Below are 16,144 nucleotides of genomic sequence, written 5' to 3' on the forward strand. Positions count from 1 at the left end.
TGATTTTAACCCATGGAACAATGATTCATTCACATGTGGTTGGATGGGTGAGTATAAGAAACCTTTATTTTTTTAACACCCTTCCATCCTGCTTTAATTCATCAAATAAAAAATGTGTTTTAGGTTTTGTGGTAAATGGTTTTTAGATTGTGTGTGTTGTCCAACAAATAACCCAATTAGATCCATGTTTCATCTACAACATTGCATGCATGAAATAACAAAACCGGATGCAACAATAACTGTTTAATATCTATTAGGGTAAGACCAAATAATACAAAAAGTAATACACAAAAATGTATTCCTCATTTACGTCACTCATGGAGACACAGCCTCCTCAAATGTTTCATTCAGCTAATAAGAGCATATTTCTATTGAATGTGTTTATCCATGGCAAGTACTTACCCCAGTCATTATATAGTTATATCTAGCTATGGTATAGTACATGATAATACATATCAAACAACATACAGTACATGTGGGAACATGGTGGACTTAATGGGAAATGGCTTTAAAGAAGCTTTGATACATAAAATGCAGAGTATCAGTAGTATATCAAATGCACTGCAGTTCCTGCTGCACAATAACTATACAGCTGTCGTTTCCATATTCACATTAACTGTGCAGTATGTACATATGGCAGATCCAAAATTCACCTTGACCACTTACTACACAAAGGAAAAGGACTTGTTTTGTTCATCTTTGTGCAGACTTCACACTTAATTTATAGAACTGATCAGCTAAACGTTGTGCAGTTGCTAACAGATGAGCGTGTGGATGGTACTGTCTACAGGGTTACACTTCATAACTACTGTATGTGCATCTGCTGGTGACAATGTTTTGCAGGTGTAAAATTATACTTGTAGTGTCCAGCTTGAAAACAGGTCCATTTTCAATCCATAACAGTTTATGTTATGGTTGTTACTCTAAATGTCTATATTTGAAGCCTGCAAAGGATGCCACTTGATCTTATTCATTCTACTGCTTACTATATTCCTGTTAGTATTGCTCGACTGTGATCCACTATGTATTTAAGTTGCACTGATGTCAACAGGTGCAAAACGTCTAGCGTTTAAAAAAATCATAATAAAAAAAACTCAAAATCTGTTACCCACAGCCATGGAAAGACACAAAGAACATGTGCTTCAAACTCATCCACAAATCATCCAAAATGCATGAAATAATAACAGGTTGGTACAAAAAGACAACAACTGAAAAGTAAAACAACAAACAGCCTATTGAATACCACACCATCACAATCAGACGAGACGACTCACTGGATTGAAATAACGAGCATTCAGTCACAAATCTTCACATCTGTTTTCAACTCTAACACTGTTTTACTGTAATAACCCACTACTGAGTCTGGACTTGAGTTTCGGACTAAACAGCAACACATAAATATTCTCTCCTTCAGTTTCACCTCATAAAGAAATAATTGTCTTCATTTTTTCTTTTATATAAATGTCATATTACACCTACTCATAGAATAACACCGACAGCCACGGAATGACACACTAAGGCCTGAAATCCAGAGCTTAGAAACAAGTAGTTATTGAAGCATTTACATGAAGGGATAAGTGGGAGAATTTGCCAAAGGGGTGAAAACATCCATCACTTCATACAATGCTATGACCACCTACAACAATGATTATCAATATAATATTTAGTGTAAGTCCAACCTGCTCGTGTTTTGGTTTTCTTTCTCTTTTAATCTGTACACTGTTGATTTGGAATGTTTTATCCAATGAACCGCAATCCTAAATGCTGCATGTGCTTCACTTTAACATGTATAATAATCATTTATTTGACTGAAATCCACTCCACACATAACCATATGGGTACTAAAAGCTGACACCTTCTTAGGGCTTTACAGGTAGAATTTAAACCCAGCTATTAAACCTTTCCTGAGAATTAAAATGAAAGCTTCGCTGACACAGAGTAAAGAAAAACACAATCAGGACACCAAAACATGTAAAAAAAAACAAATTCTGGGATTTGAAAGTTCTTGAGTTAGGAAAATAATTGCCTGATGCATTTGGTAATAGATATTTTTTTCAGCAAATATTCCTGATGGAAATCGAGAAAAATGTTGGTATCGCTTTAATTCATCTTCCGATTAATTCTTATTTTTTTATATTTTGAAATTCTGATTCTATTGTCCAGATTTAGGCCAAATTCAACAACAAACATTTACGTATAGTTATCACATTGGCCAATTTTTAGCATTTGGTGTCTTTCAAGACTAATGAAATTAAACACTCTTAACTTTAATAGCTACTTAAGTACATTTGAAAAAAACACATTAAAATGAATTAAAGGATGTTTTAAAAGTGTGACACAGGCAGAGGAAGAGAGGTCACTCTGTGATGACAACAGATGAACCTACCACAATAAACTGATGAAGCTCAGAGAATAGTTTTACTGACTTATTTCATTAAATCCCAAGTCTATCAGAATTTAATAAAAGTACACTTCAACTAAAAACATGACTTTTCTCTACCTTGTTCTGGTTGAATTCAGCTTGTACAGTGTTATAATGAAGGGCACCTAATTCTGAATTGTGTTCTTAATTGATCCCTTTTTATCTCTCCCACTCGGCAGCATGGCCCCCTCCTCCGCCCTACATCGGTTCGTCGTAGTTGTAGGTGGGAGCTGCTGAGTACTGGTTCTGCTGCATGCCCCCCTGCTGCATGCCCCCCTGCTGCATGCCCCCCTGCTGCATGCCCCCCTGCTGCATGGCCCCCTGCGCAGCTCCCATAGCCGCCTGCTGAGCTGCTTCCTGGACGTGGGGGTTCTTCCAGGCCCCAGTGGCCCACTCCTCCTGGGCCTTACCCATGCTGCCGCCACTGCCTCGATAGAGGTTATGAACCTGCAAGAAAAATTGTGTTTCAAAAGGTATTTTACCATCTTTACAAAACAGTGTTAAAAATTGGTTTTGAAAAAACCTTGGTATTATTTCATGATACATGGCACTGAGCAAGACCTGGAATCACAGCTGGTGCTCTAGCACAATGTGTTGGTGGGGCTCCTATTAGGGGCAATTATAATTTAAGAGGGTGGTACCACTCCATTCATTTTGTGTTTAATTGCAATTAAACTAACTATTTGGCTGATATGAGGCTTCAATATTGGTCAGGTTTACAAGCACTTTGGCAACATTAACTGGCAAGTCATATGTATATCAGAGTTTAATATTTTACTTTGAGATTTGCCATAAGAAAGTCAGATCAATGAAAGATAGAATTAGCTATCACTAGCTTCACCGAATGTGGCTCAGCACTGCAGACTGAGTGTGTGGGAGCTTCCAATGATTGAGCAGGTGTTGAAATAACAAACAAGAAAAGTCAGTACTAAAACTAGCAAGCTAGATAAAAAAGTTTCCACTCAAAGCTAGGTAGCCTAGTTGGCTAAATCTAAGTGGAATAACGTCTCCTCGCAACACTGGACCTAAAAAGTTAACTATTTCTTCAAGCCCACCCTTAGGCATGAAGCGGTTTCCACAAACATCAAAAACGGTCTTAACCTCTTTGAAAAATGTAGAATAATAGTATGATTATATATTAAAGAGACTTTTAGCCAATGAAAGCATTTATGTTTTTAGAAAAGTAGAAGAAGAAGATTAAAACCTCCAGCCCATTGAAAATGTCCACTGTAGTGGACATTTTGTTAACTTGCATCTCCTTTTACTCTTTTGAGCTACTCTATCAATCCCTGATGTACTGTACAGAGGACATCCTGGTCTTTCCAGTGATTATGTCATTGATTAAAATTGCATGCTGGGAAGTTCCTCTTTCTTTTCATCCAAAATGGCTGGCATACCAAAAACAAAATTGTATAGAAGCAGGAGGAGAAGTCAAATATTGTTGAATAATTGTAATGTTTACCATGAAAATCATATATGTTCTTGTTTATTAACATGTGAGGAACTATATAATTAGTTCTGAAAGCAATTAAATAATTCAAGTTTTCAAATAACAGCTCTTTTATAAATGTCCATCCTAGTGGACGTCAGGACCATCTTCATGGACTTTATGACTCAATATTGTTGCAGGAGACGGAACTGAAGCAGACATTTTCTGTACCAGATAGTTCAGGGAGATTCAGATTTTGAGCTCTCAGATGATGAGAGAGATGAGGATTTCACACCTGGGATAGAAGAGGGTCAAGAAGAAGGGGGGGAAAGATGCAGGAGGCTCCATGAGCGCACAGACAGAGAGACAGATAGGGACGAGCTGGAAAGACATGGCCCTCTGTGGGCCAAGAGTAGCACGTATGTCTTATTGTTGTTTTTATTTTAAGTGGAGCCATGAAAAATGAGAATTGCCTCAGGAATGCAAGCTTTGTTTCTATGAGCATGGTCAAATGGAGACCACATCCATAAAACTAGTCAAGATGACCCTACTGCCCGTGCCGACTGGAGTCAATGAGGTACTTTTCCCACTACGTTGACTACAAAGTCTTTGAAGATCTGGAAAGATTCACCAAAAACCAAACTAGTTTTTTAGTCACCAAATAAACAGCAATGTTCAGATCAATTACTTATTTATGTTTTAAATAAAGGTGAATGTATTATTGTATTAATATCACTCTATAACCATAATACGTTACATAGTCTATCTGTTAATTTTGGCTGTCTTTTCAAACTAAAATGATCCCGACGTCCTCTACTGTAACATTTAAAAATTAAATTAAAAAAGTCTAAATTGCAAGATGTTTTTTTAACCCTAAATAGGTAGGAAATCACAAAAAAAGGAAATTGGAAGACACTTTTTTCCTCGGGTCTCAGGAGGTTAAATGACTTAGGTTAGGTAGGAAAGGTTACCTTTGTGAGGGCGATGAAGGACAGAACAGCCACGGCAGTGAACATGATGGTGGGAATCAGCATGACCACAGCTGAGCCTACGTTGGTGCTGAAGAACGTGATGGTAGCCAGCCAGCCACTGATGGGAGCAAAAGAAGAGTCAGTAAAATGTTAAGGCAAGGCACTCATGAAACTAGGAATATTTAAAACCTGATTAAAAAATAAAATGTATTATCAATTTAGTAATCTTTAAGAAATACTTAATAGTACATTAACAAAATGATACCATTCCTAAATAAACTTAAATATCATTAATTCTAATTGTATTGTTTGATATAAGTAAGGATCTTTTAACTAAACATTTATAAACTATCATTTACAATTAATGAATGATGGTTACTATAAAATGTTAATCAAACGTGCAGATGGGTGAATAAACTCTAGAAAAGGGTGTTTACTTTCTTTAACTCGTTAACCCATCTTTATTTACGCTTCATATCAAACACATTACATATCTGTATTAGTCAAAGCTCTTACCACACTCCCCAGCCTGGTATGCCAACAGTCTGGATGATACTGATCACCACCTGGGCCATGAAGACGAAGAAGAAAGCCATAAAGTTGAAGGAGCTGTCGGTTCTGCACAGGGAGAATAACGATCATCAGAAATGATGTGATTCAGCAGAACAGCAGGTGCAGAGTGATGAGTAGGGTCAGAGCGGGAATAGCTTACTTGAAGGCCTTGTAGATGGGCCTGAACCAGCACACGTAGGAGCAGGGGGTGAAGAGGATGAGCCACAGGATGGCCATCCCGAAATTGGTTGCTCCGCCACCTCCACACATCCACGCCAGACAGCCAATCAGATTAATAGCCAGTGTGGCGCTATTCACTGTCAACATCACAGAGAAGGAGCGATGATGACCATAACATGGCAGACTGAAGACAAAAGCCTCTTCAGTGAATATCACACAGGCTGCATTACTCATAATTCAGAAGGAGTGAATCACTACCAATCTCAGTAAATACTAAACACCACACTTTCAGTTCTATATTAACGCTATAATGAAGCAGCACACAGTTTCTACAAGTACCAAACTAATCTACTTATTCCAGCAGACTTACATTCTTGTTTTCAAATGGCAGAACCTATGTGGCAATGAAAGAGATACCATGAGGCTCATGTGAATATTACAAATCGACACATTATTATTATTATGTAATGTGACCACTAAAGGCTGCAACTTTTTTCTTAAAAGATCAAGCTTTTATGCTTTTTGGTGTTTTCCCTTTCCTGTAGTAGTGTTATATCGTTTTTTGTTAAAGTAAATGGTCTGCAAAGGCTATAATCCCAAACGTCCTGCCAGAGGGAGTTTCTCTACCACACACCCCCACCCCCAAACACCCCCCCGACTGAAGCACCTCAATAGTAGTCCTTGTTTACTTCTGTAACATAGTGACATCACCATGTACCACTTGGACTTCTAATGGCTAGTGCTCCAACACGTTTGTGTTAGGCTAAGGGGCGGGACATCTCTAAGTGGTTGGCCAATCACAACAGAGCCGGCCAGCTAACCAATCAGAGCAGACTGCGCTATAAACCTGCAAATGATAGGGTCCCTTTAAGCTACCAGTTATTTCCTTGTTTAATAGATACATAGTTTGGTATATGTAACGAGTCTATGTATGACTGAGATGTCCTAACATTTCTTGTTTGTTTTTTAACCAAGACTCAATATATTTGATCTTTAATAATTTGTAACAAAAGAAATCCGAAGAAATGTAACATTTAAGGAGCTGGAGCCAGAGAAATTGGCTTAAAATAACCCGTAACATTTTAAATCAGTCATTTTCTGCTGACCAACCTGATTAAAATCAACCTAAGCAAACAAACTTGGACACCATTTTTCAGACTTGGCACAAAAATCCCCAAAGAGCCTAGTTAATATATTAAAATGGCTCTGTGCCGGACAATGAGACCGGTCCATCTGGTCTCACAGCCACGTTTGAGTGTCTCTGATGTTTAGTTTAGTTCTCATGATGTTTTGGGTAAAACAAAGTGACACGGCATGAGAACACAGGAGCAGTGGGCAGGTTAACAGTTTGTACTATGATGCATACAACATACTTAAACTTGAGCTGTAGTAAACAATGTGCATGTAATACTGTCCTGCAGCTCAATACACCATTTTATACTGCAGGTACACTCACAGATCCATAGGTAGTAGAGCCGCTTGCACATGGTGCGATGCTGGTCTGGGATCTCATTGAAGTCTTGGTAAAAACACGGCCTGAGAGGGATGAATCGAGGCAGGGGAGGGAAGTTGTTTTCTAGGACACACAGTTCAAAGATTAAATTAAGTTGGCTGATGTTTTTAGACTCACATGCACACTATGCAGTTGAACAGAGAGATTACCTGCCATGATGACCGTTCAGTATTTTCCTCCACTTCCAAACAGGCAAAAAAACTTCAATCTCAGCTTCCTTGCAAACCAAACTGCAGAGAGGGAACAGAGCTGTTTTATTAAGTGCAATATCACTCACTGCTCTCCTTGAAGACAGCAGGGCCACAGTCCTCCATAGGCCTTCCTGTGGATGCATGCACACACTTCCCTCGAATAAAATACCTTAAATCCTTACATGATTTGATTAAATGTGGTACCCCCATCCCTTATAGAGCATCCACCCTTATTGTTGCGCGATTCATTACAATCGACAATGACAGACATGTTTCTGGCCCACATACTACATCTGTGTAATCTGCGCCGTGTGAAACAGGGTGGCCTTGTCGTGATTCCCAAAATGTATTCATAACCTATGTGTGCAAAACAGGCATTACAGGCCTACACACTTCACAAATTGGACTATAGACCTACAGGATGATGGATATGTATTTGTTTAGCTCTAAAACCTTCCAAAAGGCTATAATCAACCCACTTCCACTGTATGTGGCTGTGTTTGTAAGCCATATTTCAATGCATATGATGGGGGATGTAGGTAGAGCTTTGAAGGGCATCTTTCTGCCACAAAGTATTGCAATCTCTGCCTAGAAAAACAGACTGATCATCGTTTATTTTCATGCATTTGATGCTTAAACGGTGTCCTATGTGTGTTTCTGTCGGCGGATGGCAGTGATGCTGCAGAGGGGCACAGTGCATCGTGATCCCACCACAGGCGATGGAGAAGCGTCCTTCAGCCTGTGCGACACGGTGCATCGGTGCTTCCTCTTCATCCGGACACCGAGCAGGTCAAAGTCCTCTCAATATACCACCATGGATAAACATTTTATATGCGTTACAAAAGCTACAATTAATTTTAATACATCGTATCTCCTCCTCCTGTTATGAATGAAAATGCATTGATTAAAACGCCTTACCTCCAGCTCAGTGCGAGAATGTGGCTAAATTCCCTCCGTTCGTTTAAATAGCATGCTATTGTTAATCTGCATGAAACCAGACTGAAGAAAACGATTGCATCTGGCGCTGCTAAAATAGAAAGATGTTACGTTATTCCTGAAATGACGGGTTAGGGTGTAAGAGGCGGTCACGTGACGCGAGGTCTTTTCTTTACGCATATACACCCCCCCTATCCGCTGCTTTACCCGCCTTCACAGCATCAGGGCCCCAGGCACAAAACAATGGGATTTGTTGCTGGCCTCAACCGACCAATCAGAAAGCAGGAATGTTTCATCAAGCCCCGCCCCTTCATGATGCTGTCCACAGTGCTGAAAGTCAGAGGAGGTATTACTCAGTCTCATCTGGTTGGCTGCCTGTTATCACATCATTAAATAAAGTGCTTTACAAACAACACAACAAAAAATTTGAAGATGCATGACAGTCCTACATCTACAAACAATATTATAATCAGAAACAGATGTATTGCTAGGTAGGTTAACACATACGAGAAATGGGCCATGGTGTATATGCTGCATACATAAAACAGAGTCAAATATACAAATTTAACAAATGTAAGGCCCATATAGTCTTTAGCAAGAACTGAGAATAGAAAGTTGTTATCCATCCTGACAGAAATGGTGGCATGGATATGTCCAATTCAAGACTGGATATAATTAATCCGCAATTAAATATTGGACAAATCACGTTGGAAGGTTTTAATAAATGTGTCTGTGCAGGTTAATTGAAATGTAAGAATAAGTTTGGTTTATCCAGGGTTAGGGTTATTACAAAAACATTGTGAAGGAGAAAGTATCAAGGTAGCTTTTAAAGGACTGAAAAATAAAAAAGACACACAAACATACTGCATGTATTTACCCAATGGCATCAAAACCTGTATTACAGATTTAGCCTAAAATACATTATGAAAGCAAGTCTTAACATGATTGTGTTTTTTTTCCAGAGATCACAATGTCAGGCTTTTTGCTTTTCATAATAATAATAATAATTATAAACTGTATTTATATCTGTTAGTATTTATTTATGTATGGCTCTGAGCAGCTGTTGGGGCAGGATCTTTAATTCTGTTGTGGAAGCGACTCTCTGCACATCAGTCCACTGTCATAAATGCTGCTTTCAGGTATCCTCGTAAAATTATATATTAGTGTAATCAAATAATATATAGATATTAAAAACACATGACACACATGTATCGATGGTATTTATATTGTGTTTTTATTTATTTTCCAACAGTATTTGTGGGCGTTTCCCCTGCATTCATTTACTGACGTGGAGACACAAGCATGTCCATTCTGCCACGTTTGTGTTAACACATTTCGTCCATGTTCGACATTTCTGAGGTACTTGAACGCAGCATTTCCTTAAGCTAACGTTAGCTCTTCCTGCAGTGCTATGAGTTGAGCCACACTGAAGGTAACGGCATTTAATGATATAAAAATAGTTTTTGTATCATGTAAAATATGTATGTATTCAACAGGAATGTATTTTCGATATGTTTGGAATCTCAAAGTATTTGGACAATGCTGCGTTATCATGAGTTAGTTTAAATTAGCAGATGTTCACTTGTTGTAGGTAAGCTAATTTTAGCTAACGTTAGCTTCCATCTCCCAAGCTAGTAAAGGGAAGAGCATTCACAACACAGGCACTGAAACCGGAACTAGTGTTCTTTCTTTCCTGAGTCGTCAGCTCAGAAAACAACTATATGTAAAATAATACATTGTAATTTTTGTGTCGGTTTTCGTGTTGGTTTTGACCGTAAAAGTTACAGTAGACGTTAAATGTTGACAAAAGTGATATACATGGGTTTTAAACCGTTATAAGTAGATAAGCTTATCTTTGCCAGTTCACTAAAGCCTCGAAACGAGCTAAGCTACAGTATGTGCAATGCCAACATGTTGTTTTACTACAAGAAAATGTATTTTCTTCAAAGTCAGAGAAGATTGGAAAATCTATCTATGTTCATCAAATTACCATTAACCGATATATAATAGATATATCCACCCATACTGCAATATAGGTTTATTGAACTAAGTTTGCCATAATTAATATTATTATAACAGTGTATACAGTTGTTTTCTAGTTAGTCATACTGTGTCACCATAATGTGCACCGGTTTTACTTGCATTTTGTAAAACAATCTTATAATATTGCTACGTGTTACTGCAATTCTTTACATGCCTCCCTCAGGACAAATATGCACCCCCCCCCCCCCCTGCGCACATGTTGGGCTTTTTAAAGAAAGGGCTGAAACAAATAATTGATTATTTGGTTGACAGAAAATCAATAAGTTGTGATGTCATATATTGCAACACATATATCATGCTTCTTTGTTTGAAGTTTGTTTGTGTTAACTTGCCTATAACGATATGTAACTGAATATCTTTGGCAGTTTGGGAAATTGTTATTTAAATTGACATTTATCACTATTTAATAAATACTGAGCGATTAATACATTATTTGAGAAAAGTTTAAAGATAAATTATCAATGAAAATACTGATCTATTTCTCGTAACTCTTGCTTATGCTGCCATGCCATATGAGCTGTGCTGTTAACACCTAACTTGTTTTGGCTGTGCTGACCTATGTGCTGTCTTATCGCCTCTCTCTGAAGTGCTGGGAATGCAGCCGCCGCTCCCCCCGGAGGCCGTCAGAGAGCTGGTGCGCTCCTGTCTGCACAGAGACCCCGTCGCAGCCGACCTCCGCTGCAGCCTGTTTGTTGCCTCTGCACAGAACTACAAGAGAGACTCTTTGCTCAGACCGTTCCCCCCGAGATACATAAGTAGTGACAATAAGGATTTTGAGGAGCTGGTAAGATATATAGTGCCACTCAATAGCATTTGAACAAACATTAACATTATTGTACCTTTATGCTTAAAAACACAAGTTGCCTATACCCAATGCGTATAGTGTTGGTGTGATACACATTCCTGGTGGCAGTCATGTGCTGTTAGAGGCAGCAGTGTGTCAGTAAAGAAGTGGAAGAACATGACAATGACACATATTCAAAACAATTAAGTGGATTTGCAGATTCTTCTTAGATAGAAACAATGCATGTTGCTAGGAAAGTATGTCAAACAAAACCATATTTATTTCCTATTAAAACTGTATGGACTCTTTTATAAAGCATATGAGTCATAACGATCTGAGATCTTTCAGTGAAGCAATACTTAAAAACAATGGTTAGTGAAAGGTGTGCCATCCTAAGTTTTGTTATGTGATGCATATATCATACTGATCAAAAGGAAGCTGTTATTGCTCTCAGGAATGAAAGGCTGTATCTGTGTCAACTTTAGGGCATTTTGAATGAGCAGGTCTCTAACATTTGATCAAAAATGCCAAAACCGTTCAGAATAGTTTGAGTGACGGTAAATATACAGTTTATGCTGTATATCACAGATTTATTTACTGGTTTCTGTGCGCATGGTTATGATATAAAATGGATTAAATTTCATTTCAGACAAATGTTTATGAAAACATCACAAACATACAGTTCATCAAAAAAATGGGCTTTTCTAGTTGGCAGATGTGCAGTCTTTGCCTGGTGTGAGAGAGTTGGTGAGACTGCGACCCAGAGAGGGAGATCATCATCTGGCTCTGACACACTGGATCCTCTCCTCAAAGAGCTTTGCTGTGAAGACCCTACAAAAAGACGAGGTACGCCTCTAGTAGTACAAATACAGACATTTCTTTGTTATGGCTTTTATGTTCATAGTGTGTTTCTTGAATCTCTTCCAGTATGCCAAACTGTGTGACCTCACACAAAATGAAGGAACTTCAGGGCCAGTGCCTGACTTCCTGTTTGAGCTGGAGTACTGTGATCAGGTGAACGCTAGGTTTGAGAAGATGAGGGAGGGCAGAGACCTCTTCTATGCATTCCACGGGAGCCGTCTGGAAAACTTTCACTCTATCATTCACAATGGGCTGCACTGTCACCTCAACAAGGTTGGTGAAGTCATCACTGGTTCATTTCTCCTCTGCCCAAAAATCGTCTGTTTTGTTATGGAGGAATATACTAAAATGGTTCCTTTTTGGACTGTTATAATGCAATATAATACAAATGACATAAGGGAGGGTTTATATTCTGTTGTTTTATTTTGTGGCCGCTGTGTGCAGAACTCGGTGTTTGGCGAGGGGACCTACCTCACCAGTGACCTCAGCATGGCCGTCCTCTACAGTCCACACAGCAGCGGCTGGAGAGAGAGTCTGCTGGGTCCGCTGCTCAGCTGTGTCGCTTTGTGTGAAGTCATTGATCACCCAGATGTTAAGTGCCAAGTGAAGAAAAAAGGTGTGTAAATCATGTATCACGCAGAATCAAACACATGTGAATTCCAATGAGACAGACTTTTTAATTGCTTGATATTACATTTCCCCGCACATTTTTCTTTTCAGATTCTGAAATCATCGACCGCCAGCGCTCAAGAGCGAAGAACAGCGAAGGAGGGGACGTACCGCAGAAGTACTTTGTGGTCACTAACAACCAGCTTCTGCGAGTCAAGTACCTGCTAGTTTACTCTCAGAGGAGACACCTGTCCAGGTAAGAGTCCCTTGTGGGTGTATGATGTAAATGCTGAAATTGCTAGTGCTGCCACACAATGGGGAAAGTGGGAAAAAAGTTTAACTTAATATTCATTTCCTCTTAGCAAGCAGGATCGAAAACCGCTCTCCTTGTTATCATTCCCGTTGAACAGAAACATTGTCTTTCTACTGCACTCCACAACGCAAATGTCATTCAAAGAATATGTTATTAAATAAGAAAAACGGGGAATGCTTCTTATTTTTGGCAGTATGGTTCATAATTCACTAATTTTATAACTTAATTAGAATGTTGCTTTATAAGTTGATTGTAAACAAAATGAATGATGCATCTTTGCTTATAACTATTTGGTACTGTCCTTAAAGCAGTTTGGCAGAAAAAAAACCTCTGCAATGTTTGTTATTGCCTAAACAAAAAGTAACAACAAAAAAGAATATACTTGAGAAATTGATTGCTGAAAAAAAACAGAGCAGTATTTGCCTTGTGTTTCTGGAAACAAAATAAAAGAAATACATCGTTTTTGGTTTTATGGTAAACAGGATGTCCTTTTTGTTTCTCTCCCCAGGCGTTCCCGCAGCACCTCCTGGCTCCTTAGACACCATTTTGCCATCATGATGAGTCTCTACATCCTGCTTCTCATATTCATCGGTGCCTTTAACTCCACCACCTTCATTTCCTTTTGGAGCCGACTGTTCAGGTGACAAGACAACCGACTGAAGTGCCTTCCTGATCACAGACTGACTGGAGGCCTGAGCAAAGATAACGTTTTATGCACCTTTATACTGTTTTCTCTCTACAATCATTCCCTCCATTGTTCACAAAACCATAATAACTGTATTCCCATGATCTTTTCAGTGTAGCTGTTGGGATCACATTATGTTTGAATCGAATTTAAACAGGGAATCAAAACCATTCTGCATTTTGAAAATGTTATGCAATTTTCCATCTGTAATTTGTTTGGTTTGATTGTTCTTAGAGCAGAAATGTTGCTGTGTGGTTTTAGTCTTACTAACCAAAAAAAACATATTGTTTAAATAACTGCACAGCAAAGAGCCAAGCGTTAACATCTCGTTTTGATTGATTAAGTCTTAAGTAAACCTACTGAGAGTTATTGGCACATTTACTGATTGCATTGACTCATCGGTGTCTGGGATCCGATGATACGGCACTAATGACAATGTCCACATTTTCTCTTTTAATTTTGTATTGCTCAGTTATGGGTACCTTTTTAATTTGTCATGATTTGTCTAATTTTAAGGTATTAAATAGAATGGTTAGGTTTATTAAAGCTATATGAGACAGCTATTGTAGTTGTGCTGACATGCTGTATTTATAATGACGGATCACAGAAAGGCCACCTAAAGCCTCATTTATCAAATCTTCAGATATTCTTCTATATCTTTATAATAGTGAAGAAGGTAAACTGTATATCGGCTTATAGCCTAAATGTTCTGAAATTTTGTTACGATTTTGGACACTAATAAAGCTATACTTTTGATTAAAGTTTCACAGGTTTGAGTGATTTTATTTTGTTTCAAAGTTGACTTAGTTGGTCTTTACCTGATTTAAATTACACATTTCTCTAAGTTCTAAAACTTTTGGAAACTTGTTGGATTATGTAAGTACACACAACTCGAGAACATTTATTTTTATTTTGTTATTATACTTATTGATGCGGAGAAGTTCCTTATTATACCTTTTTAAATACATCTTCAAAATGGTGGCTTGACTTAAAATGAGTACCACTCATTATTCAGGCATGGTGAGAATAATCGTGTTTGAGCTGCTTCCCGTACATAAAACATACTTGAAGGTCACTCTTTCATAATCATCTATTGTACTTTTCTATTGTTTTGTGTCTTTAACATGGGTTTCCTCAGACAGGGGCACATTTATTACCGCTGGCATGCAGACAGTCCTTTGTTATCCAATGTTTTTATCAGTAAAAGAAAAAAGAGACAGCTATATGGGATTGATAACACAGGCGGCCTGCTTTGGTGACAGACAGTCCTACTAATACCTGATGTCACAATGTGTTTGCAGAGGAAAATATACAAAAGAAGAGAACGTTGGTGGTGTTTTATAGTTTGCCATAAACATGTAAGTGGACCATTTTATAACTGAAAAAGTGAAATTATTCGTTTAACAATACTTGCATACTTCACAAAGAGAAACGTTTGTGAAGTTTAAGCATTACATGTAATATTTTTTGCTAATAAAGCCAGCCTTATTAACAATTAGACTACCTTTTTCATTTGTGCATAATTGCTTGTATAATACTGAAAGTACATACAAGACAAGTAGCTGCCCACTCCTCGCCGTCTGATTTAACGCTGCATATTATTTATTTAACGATTCACCTGACTGACAAAGTTAAACGGAGATGACAGAAAATACCGGTCTTTGTTTTGGTATAAAAAATATATTTCTTGTAGGAAAATCTTTCAGACACGTTTCTCCTCTTCAGGATCGGCTCACATTTGAAGGATGAAGACCACTGTCCATTGTTAGTCCAAATGTTATTCCCTTTCTGTGCAAGCTTCATTATAGCTGCCTCATAAACTGTATGTTATTCAATAACCATCATCTGTCAGGGGGCCAGTGATGGCAGAGGGGACTCCAGACACTTAATTTCCCCTGTGACCCAGACAAAACTCCCAAAATGGAAACAGTGCCAGACTGATTTCATGGTTCCATTTAAATTGTTGAAACCAAATTATTCCACTTAATTTCTCTGCCTCAAGATTATTTTTCTTTCTTTTGAAATATAAATATTTCTGCATTGCTTCTACTTATTCAATTGCACATGTCTTAGTTCATGATTGTCAAACTTCTTATACTAAACTTAAATGCTAATATCAGTATGCTAACATGCTCACAACGTTAACATGCTGAAGTTAAGCAGGTTTTGTTGACCTTATCATTATCTTAGCTTAGCACAATTAGCATGCTAAAATTCGCTAATTAGCACTTTATCCAAAGTACTACTTTTTTAATATTTCCAAGTTGAGATATTTTGGTCTGTACCAAAGGCTGTAAAACTCTAATAATACTATTGCGCTGTACTATTAATCGAGTCCAAATATACGGAGTAGAATAATTGTTTAAAGAGAAATTAACTAGGCAGGTTGATTTTGTACTAAAGATCTTAAATCTTATGAATCTTCAACTTTGTGTCCACTAGATGAAATGTGTTGTGCAGCAATGTAAGAACATGGAGCACACACACAATCTCAAACTCAATACACACTGTACATAATACACAGTCACTCTTCTTACATACAATAATCTATGTAAGAATATATGATATAAACCATAAGCACACAAGCAAACCGATAATAAATTGAATTTGAATTGAATGATATCAAGTGACAGGACACATCATTTTATTTTTCAA

At 37.9% G+C, this 16,144-nt stretch overlaps 2 protein-coding genes across 2 annotated transcripts; one reads left to right on the plus strand and one right to left on the minus strand.

The window, feature by feature from the left end:
- Positions 1-228: 228 nt before the first annotated feature.
- scamp5a (secretory carrier membrane protein 5a) lies at positions 229-8,449 on the minus strand. The gene is made up of 7 exons (XM_034204950.1): positions 8,177-8,449; positions 7,217-7,297; positions 7,011-7,130; positions 5,535-5,691; positions 5,339-5,440; positions 4,823-4,940; positions 229-2,869 (listed from the first exon to the last, which is right to left on the minus strand). The coding sequence occupies exons 2-7, from the start codon at positions 7,221-7,223 to the stop codon at positions 2,621-2,623; spliced, it is 753 nt and encodes a 250-aa protein (XP_034060841.1). The 5' UTR covers positions 7,224-7,297; positions 8,177-8,449; the 3' UTR covers positions 229-2,620.
- A 1,042-nt stretch (positions 8,450-9,491) lies between these two features.
- parp16 (poly (ADP-ribose) polymerase family, member 16) lies at positions 9,492-14,254 on the plus strand. The gene is made up of 7 exons (XM_034204740.1): positions 9,492-9,626; positions 10,825-11,021; positions 11,730-11,867; positions 11,949-12,155; positions 12,327-12,498; positions 12,603-12,747; positions 13,313-14,254. Exons 2-7 carry the CDS (start codon positions 10,833-10,835, stop codon positions 13,446-13,448), a joined length of 987 nt encoding a protein of 328 aa, XP_034060631.1. The 5' UTR covers positions 9,492-9,626; positions 10,825-10,832; the 3' UTR covers positions 13,449-14,254.
- The last annotated feature ends 1,890 nt before the right edge of the window (positions 14,255-16,144 follow it).

The sequence above is a fragment of the Gymnodraco acuticeps genome, unplaced genomic scaffold (genome assembly GCF_902827175.1).
Source record: "Gymnodraco acuticeps unplaced genomic scaffold, fGymAcu1.1, whole genome shotgun sequence".
In the NCBI taxonomy this organism is placed as follows: domain Eukaryota; kingdom Metazoa; phylum Chordata; class Actinopteri; order Perciformes; family Bathydraconidae; genus Gymnodraco; species Gymnodraco acuticeps.